Genomic DNA, 8,081 nt, shown 5'->3' on the forward strand with positions numbered 1-8,081 from the left:
ATTTGAATGAAGACTCAGATTTGTCTTCGAGAACCTCTATGATAAAGTCTTTTAATTGATCAATGAGAATCAAACCTTCAGCGGAGAGATGAATCTCGTTGATCTTTGTTTGCTTTATGCAAGACTCTCATTCGTCTTGAATTTTATGAAGCTCAGAGGTGCTTGACTTGATCTTCTCTCAATCATGTTATCCATCTTATTTGTTAACTTCAAAAGTTTAGCAAATTGTTCGTGTGCACACTTTGTCAAGCCTTCAATCGCTTTTGTCAAGCTTGCTAGTTGTTCTTCTATAGTGGAAGTCATTTTGATATTCTTTGATACTTGAAAAGTTGAGATGAAAGGTAGAGACTGTCCCACTGGGTGTGCCAGAATTTGTAGACAATAAAATTCGTGTCGAGAAAACAATAATCAAGAACGAAAAATTATGCAACAATCGTTTTATATTTCAAGTGCGAGTGTTACAATCTCTATAATTCCTCTGAATTCGCCTTTTCAAATATAATTCAAGGGCTCTTGAACTTGATTTTGAACTTGGGATTTATCTCTATCTTGATCTTGATCTTGGATTTGGACTTGATCTTGAACTTTATCTTGATCTTGACTTCTTCAAATCTTGAACTTTGAATACTCGAATTCTTGAACTTGTAGAGAAATTGCGGCTTTTGATCCACGAGCTTTCTCTAGCTTCTTGTTCGAATTCTTGGTCGTCTTTTCTGAATTATGAGGACCCCTATTTATAGTTTTAAAATAGAGGAGTTGTGATTGAAAGAGGACTCCCTTCGGCCAATCAGATTTAAGTGACATGTCATATTGGCTTTATGAAGCAGGTTTTAATTAAATCCATATTTATTAGATTTAAATAATTAACTCAATTATATTAATCCATAATATTTATTTGGACTAATATATTCATAAATTTAATATAATCCAAATTATTTTATAAATTTATATTTAATAAATTTTAAATGACACTATACCTACCAAGTTGATTTTTATGATACTTACTTGTCGTATTAGTTGGTAGGTGGGAGCTGGGGCACAAATTTCCATATAAGGAATTCATCCCCATATATATGATTGTATAGGTGTTGGTCCAAATAATATTTTATGTTGCTAATTATTGTGATTTGTTGTAATTTTAATGTAATTTTTAAATATATAACGTACCGTTAAGAGTTGTGTGCTTGTAGTCTCTTATTAGATATTAAAATATTTTAAGTTGTTAATTATTATGATTTATAGTACCTTTTACGTAATTTTTAAATATATAACAGAATGTTTTAAAATTGTTAATTATTGTGATTTGTAACACTTTCAATGTGTTTTTTTAATATATATATATATATATATATATAACAAATTAAGAAAATTAAGACAAATAAATTAAAACAAAGAAAATTTAATTTTTGGAGTGGGGTCCACCTTTGGCTTAAAAGCACACAATTCAAATAGACATGTAGTTCAAGAGCTATGTACTTTCTCCGTCTCTTTTTAATTATCTTTTTTAACATTAAAAAATTTGTCCCAAAATAATTATCGCTTTAGAAATTAAAAATTGAAGTTAATAATTATTTTAATTATATCCTTGAGCATTAAAGAAATTATTCTTTTTAACACTGGTCATCTTTCAAATATAAGAAGTAGAAATAAAGTAGTAATAACTACACCTCGTAAGTTGTATATATATATATATATATATATATATATATATATATATATATATATATATATATATATATTTATTTTTAATGGACGCGAAAAACAAGAGTAAAAACTATGCCTAACAAATTAATAAGAGGGAGTTGAGGTGAAGCAAAATGCGTTTTCGTCGTCGTGTCTTTGTGCCTCAATTTTCTTTTTGTTTCTCTAAAAAAAAATAAGTTTTTTATTTTTAGAAAAATTAAATAATTAGGGTATAATTTCTGAACCCATTTAGTAGTGTTTTTAATTTTTAAATCTATATCTTTTAATTATAACTTTATTACTTTGATTGTTGTTGATATTTGTGTGAATTTTTGCAACTTCTTAGAGTAAGAAAACAAGAATAATACTTTAATTTATGGATATTCCAATGAGCCTCCTCACATTAGGTTTTCGATAAAAAAAATAATGAGATAATTTACAACCACACAAATGTATATAATTTATTATAAAACAAAAAAAATTAACCATTGAAATAACACAAATTAAAATTAATCAATATTAATAATATTTATCAAGAATTTATTGTACACGTAATGAGATAATTTACTACCACACAAATATATATAACTTATTTTAAATAAAAAAAATTAATTTACTTTAAAAAATTATAAATAAATATTGGATCCGTACATCACAAGAATTTCCCCTTACTAGTTTATTACAATATAAAGAGTAGGTTGCCAAAGGTGGACCGTATCTTTGTCATTAAAATAATGGTAACTCAACTCTATAAATAGCCTAGAATGATATAGCTCTTCTTGTACTCCACTATATTTTCCCTATTAGTAAGCAATACTTTTGATCCCTAGCTCATTTTATAGTTCCAAAGGCATGGGTCTTAAGTCCAAATTGTGTGCCCAAATAGAAGTGAAGGCTAAGAATGATGTGTTTTATGATGCATTTAGGCACAAACCACACCATGTCTCCACCATGTGCCCTGTCCATGTACAAGGTTGTGACCGTCTTGAAGGAGACTTGGGAACTGTTGGCTCCAAAATTTGTTGGAAGTATACCCATGGTAAGCCCAATTTTGTCAAAATTATTAAGAATTTTGATTTTTTGAAAATTTACTGACAAATTTAAGGTATTTCATTCGTTGATATATTAAGCATATACTTAATTAAGCAAGGATGAGGACCATGTTGGGCCGGGATCAAACTTTAAGAGACAAACACTATCGTCTCTTTATTAAGATCTAACGTGTATAATTATTAAGAATGTTAAAAACCTTAGAAGCAGGGGTGTACATGACCGGATTGGTTCGGGTTTTTCAAATATCAAATCAAATCATTTGTGTCGGATTTTTAAATCTACAAACCAAACCAATAAAACTCAGGTTTTTCAACCTCGGATTTTTTCGGGCTTTTCAATTTTTTTCAAATTTTTCCGGTAAAGTATTCATACAAACATATAATTTACTTGTACTTCAAATATTTCTTTAGTTCTACCAAAATACAACTATCTAAGGTGTTTTTAAGAAAATAACACAAAATATGATATGAGTAATGACACTAAAATATCCAACAAAAAAATAATATTAATGAAATCGCGTAAAATAAATATTGCAAATTAACAAGTCATAATGAAAATTATCATAATTTAAAAGTACTAAATCATGCTAAAATAAGTTTAATAAGTATTAGTTACATGACAAAATATTAAAGGAAATTAAAATTAGATTATGTATTTGAATTGTCTAAACCAATGTAAAACCAAAAAACAAATATTCAATATTATTGTCATTCTTAGTGTTGAATTGATTTTCTTTTTGCATTAGTATTAATTTGGTTTTGATTTAAGCTTTATTATAATTACCAACATCCATGGACTATAATCTTTATTGAACCATTCAGAATTCTAAGTTTCAAACTTGAAATAATATATTAAAAGATAAAAACTATGAAAAAGTATAAGAAATATTTAAAAATTATATCAAAGTAAATATTTTTATGTATAAATAAAATTTTAAAATTATATATATAATGTCGGGTTGGTTAAAAACCAAACCAACCCAAATATAGTCGGGTTTTTCTTTTCAATACCAAACCAAGTCAAACCAACCACTAGTCGAATTTTTTTCTCGGTTTGATTCCATTTGCGGTTTGGTTCGGTTTTCGGTTCAGTTTTGTACACCCCTACTTAGAAGATCACTATTAATATAGATCAATCTTTTAAGGATAGCAACAAACTTCAGACAATTATTTCTTTACAATATATGTGCAAGTCCATAAAAAATTATAACAGACCGTTCGTTTAATTTACTACAAGTGTATAACTTGCCTTGTCATTGTGTTAGTAATTTGAAATGACAATCGTATTAATTTACTACTATTTATGAGTTTGATGTACGTAATGAAATTTTGTATAATCCAGATGGGAAAAAAAAGTTTTCGAAGCAGATAATTGAAGCTATCGATGAAGAGAAAAAGATAATCACATTCAAAGAATTTGAAGGAGATATAGTGAATGAATATGAGAATTGGAAGGTAAGTCTCCATGTTGATGAAGAAGGTGAAAAGGATTTAGTCAGTTGGACTATGGAATATGAAAGGCCAAATGAGAATGTCCCTGAGCTAACAAATTTGCTTCAATTTTTCATTGATATGACCAAATCTATTGATGATCACCATGTCAACAAGCCAAATTGATAATATAAATTAGAAGTATATGAGTTTGTGCTTTAATTAAATAAACACTTGACAATATGTTATATAATATATGAGAGAATGTCAAGTAATTTGTGTTATTTTTCTTTTATGTAATAATATAATAATAAAGACATTTAAGTTTTGCGCACACATTTTCTATATGTTCTCACTCTACTTAAGAGAAATTTCAATTTTGAATTGGTTACTTGTGAGTATTTTTTGGTAGTCCGATGAAGTTGAGAAGTTATGATAAAATATAAATTGATTTTGGTTATTTGTTAGACATAATTGTATTCGTCGATGCAAATTGTATTTGTTAATATACTTGATACAATTGATTTGCATCAACAAATTGAATACAACAGTCTTTGATATAATTGTATTCATTGATACAAATCAATTGTATTCGTGATACGATTATCAGATATACAAATCAAGTGTATCTCTCTCCTAGGTTCCGCTCGTCTCTCTCCTCCCTCTTCAATCTCACTCGATTCTCTCTTCCTTCTAACATATAGCTATGAATCGTAATTAAACAAACTATAGTTAAGAAACCTGATTATATTTCTAGTCTTGATTATTTTTTTAAAAATTTCCTCATAATAAATTGGTCGGTCAATAACTAGCCTAAACTCAGATTGGGTCAATCTTGCTTTCTGTGTAAATAATAGATTAGTATAAAAATGAACATGCCAAAGTTAATTTGATAGTCAAGTAATAATTATCATTGCCATTACCCTCCTCTAGTGAAATGTTTTCCTAAGCACACATTTAACCTCTGTTCAACTTTTTTTTTCTAGGCATCTTTGATCTCTTAAAATGTCTTGAACGTCTATTTTATGGGTAAAAAGTTAAAATTTATGTTTGATGGACAACGTATCTAAGTTCTAACTTTTGTCAGTAAAATTTTTGGTCAATTGAGTTGGTTCACTATCTTGATATGTCATGAATGTCCGTTTTATTGGCAATGATGGAACTTTCTAAAGCGATGGCTATTTTAAAATAATTTGTTAAGCGGAGCCAAAAAAATAATTAAGAACACCTCTTATAAAAGTTATTTTTAAAACTTCTCTTATCAAAGAAAAAATATCAAGACCATCCATGGATATTCTGCTGATATACATATGATATTCCCCTTTTGTTTTGCTCTATATTTTTCTTTTATCATGTAATATTTATGCATCAAAGCTGTTAGAAACATTAACATAAATATAACAGCCCACATTGAAACATGGGGATAATTTAAAAGATTCTTAAATAAATAAATATATTAAAACAAAAAAAAATCAGCTAATGACCGTATGTATATGTAATATTATGTAATGTATCTATATTGTATAAATAATGTATAATTGTATATATATGATATATAACAATATAAAATAAATGTATATACATCAATATACATTGTTATAGTAATAATTATATATTTTTATATAATGTATATGGTATGTATCTATATTATATACTTCAGTCTCTCTCTTCTTCTTCTTCTTCTTCTTCTTCTTTATAGTTCCATGTTTTGGTAATAACTTTTTTTTATTAAACAAAAAATTAACTCATATCTAATGCGTAAGAAATCAAAAGAAAAAAAGCGTTATATTTTGTCATTTTTATTGGTTAAATGAAAAGATGTATATACTGTTTTTTTTTTAAATTGTTGTTACTTTGTAATTACATATCTCATACATTATATCCCCCCACCCCCAACCCCTTCCTCCCCCCAAAAATACAGAATACAAAAAATAAATAGTTAAGGGCCAAATTATTCTATTTGAATTGTTCAAGGGTAAAATTGATCAATTTTCCCTTGTTTTGGAACCCATGAGTAGAAAGAATATTTTAAGCTATTTGGCTACATAAATGACAATAGCTGAGCCACAAAATATAACGATGAGGAATATTTTTTAGCCAAAAATGTAATACTAGATGTTAAAGTTTACCTATTTTGAATAGTTTAAGGGTATTATTTTTTTTTCTAATTAAAATAAATTTATTCACGCATAATGGAAAATTTTCATAAAAGTATAGTTACCTAATTTTATATTGCAAAAATATAGCCCAAAACTTATATTACAAATCGTTAGCCCATAACACAATTAAATATACGATAATATACATCCGATATACAATAATATACAAACCTTTAGCCTATAACACAATTCGGTATACAATAATAAACACCCGACATACAACAATATACAAACCTTTCAAATTTCTTTTTTACAGAATTGTTTAAAAACTTAATATACAATATTTATACACCAACATATAATATTATACGGAATTATAGGAGGTATTTATATACCCATAGACAATAATAAACAATTTTATACACTATTATACAAAATGAAATTTCGTCAATCTTTACCGGTTGATACCTTTGAAACGGCCATATGGAATCTTTTGAAATTTTGTAGTGAGATAGATCTAGTGATGATGGCCTCTCATTCTCAATAGGCGAGACATCACGAATCACAGTAGAATTTGATTTGAGAAACTTTTGAAAATGACTGACACTTTGCTCATGAGATTTCACCATAGTAATTGTGTTTGTAATTTGGATTTTTTTAGAGTTGGATGAAATTTTGAGACAATTTTTGATGCATTTGATTCGTCTCATCAAAATTTATCATTTGACTTTGAATTTGAATTTTCCAGAAGTCAAGATTATTTCTACTCCACGAACAAAGGATATTGTTGGTTGTAAGAGATGTCAATCCGCATGTCCAACAGATTTCTTGAGTGTCCAAGTTTAGGGTTGTGACCCTATGATAGTCCTTTAAACCCTTAAGTTTCTCATTTAGATCAATTTAACTAAGCATTGAAAATCTTAACCAAATTACAAAGTTATTTATTAATTGTACACTCATTAATAGATACTCCCTTACTTCCTTTTTATATGTCTCGCTCCTTAAGAAACTAGGTAAAACTTACCATTGTATCCTTATTTAGTACTCTCTTGAAGTCAAATTTTCAATAAATGGATATGAATTAATTTACTTAATTAATTAATTTAAGCAGTGGTGTAAGCACATGTAGCTAGGGAGTCCAATTGGACACCCTTCGTCGGAAAAAAAATATCGCATATACAAGTAAAATGATACACGAAGTGATTAAATAACATATTTTGGACACCCTTAACATAATAGGTTGTTATAGCCTAGTGATTTAAGATGTCTTGTGTGATTAGACATCTTTAATGAGCAGTGTTTGTGTGTTCAAATCTCCTTTGGAACAATTTTTTCCTCTTTTTAAAAAGAGCTTTTGTTGTTTAATTTTTGGACCCTCTTCGTGAAATTTCTGGCTCCGCCACTGAATTTAAGCAATGGCAATGAATCAATTGCTTAGTTTCTCTATGTTGAACAAATGTATACTTTCAGAGCTAATAACTTTCAAAGGGTAAAATAAGCAGAATAATGTCATTTATGCATTGAATTTGTGAAATGACAAATATTAAGGACCATTTATTTATAGTAAAGGTGACGTATAAATAAAAATGAATGGAGTATTATATTATATATAAATTATGTATAAAAACTGTTGGTTTAGTCCACCTATCTTCGAAAAAATCAAACCAAATGAAAGCCTTGTCGATTCAATTCGATTCGATTTTTTATTATAATGAAGAAGAAAAAAAAAATGAAAAAAGGGGATACATACGTCTTTATAGAGAAGTGATAAGGGCATATCTGGAAATGGAAAAGTTCTCACATTTATATAGTAGGA

The 8,081-nt window shown here is 27.7% G+C and overlaps 1 protein-coding gene across 1 annotated transcript; it reads left to right on the forward strand.

Moving 5' to 3' along the window:
• Window positions 1–2,456: 2,456 nt before the first annotated feature.
• On the forward strand, window positions 2,457–4,500 carry LOC125817253 (kirola-like). The gene is made up of 2 exons (XM_049496800.1): window positions 2,457–2,722; window positions 4,078–4,500. Exons 1-2 carry the CDS (start codon window positions 2,536–2,538, stop codon window positions 4,350–4,352), a joined length of 462 nt encoding a protein of 153 aa, XP_049352757.1. The 5' UTR covers window positions 2,457–2,535; the 3' UTR covers window positions 4,353–4,500.
• Window positions 4,501–8,081: the final 3,581 nt, after the last annotated feature.

Source organism: Solanum verrucosum, unplaced genomic scaffold (assembly GCF_900185275.1).
Source record: "Solanum verrucosum unplaced genomic scaffold, falcon-dt-bn FXZP01000259.1, whole genome shotgun sequence".
In the NCBI taxonomy this organism is placed as follows: domain Eukaryota; kingdom Viridiplantae; phylum Streptophyta; class Magnoliopsida; order Solanales; family Solanaceae; genus Solanum; species Solanum verrucosum.

What these genes read in the sequence shown, in the direction of transcription:
- LOC125817253 (XM_049496800.1), top strand. Translation starts at nt 2,536, where the DNA reads ATGGGTCTTAAGTCCAAATTGTGTGCCCAAATAGAAGTGAAGGCTAAG. An exon ending in TTGTTGGAAGTATACCCATG is followed by an intron (nt 2,723 to 4,077) that starts GTAAGCCCAATT and finishes TGTATAATCCAG; the next exon opens with ATGGGAAAAAAAAGTTTTCG.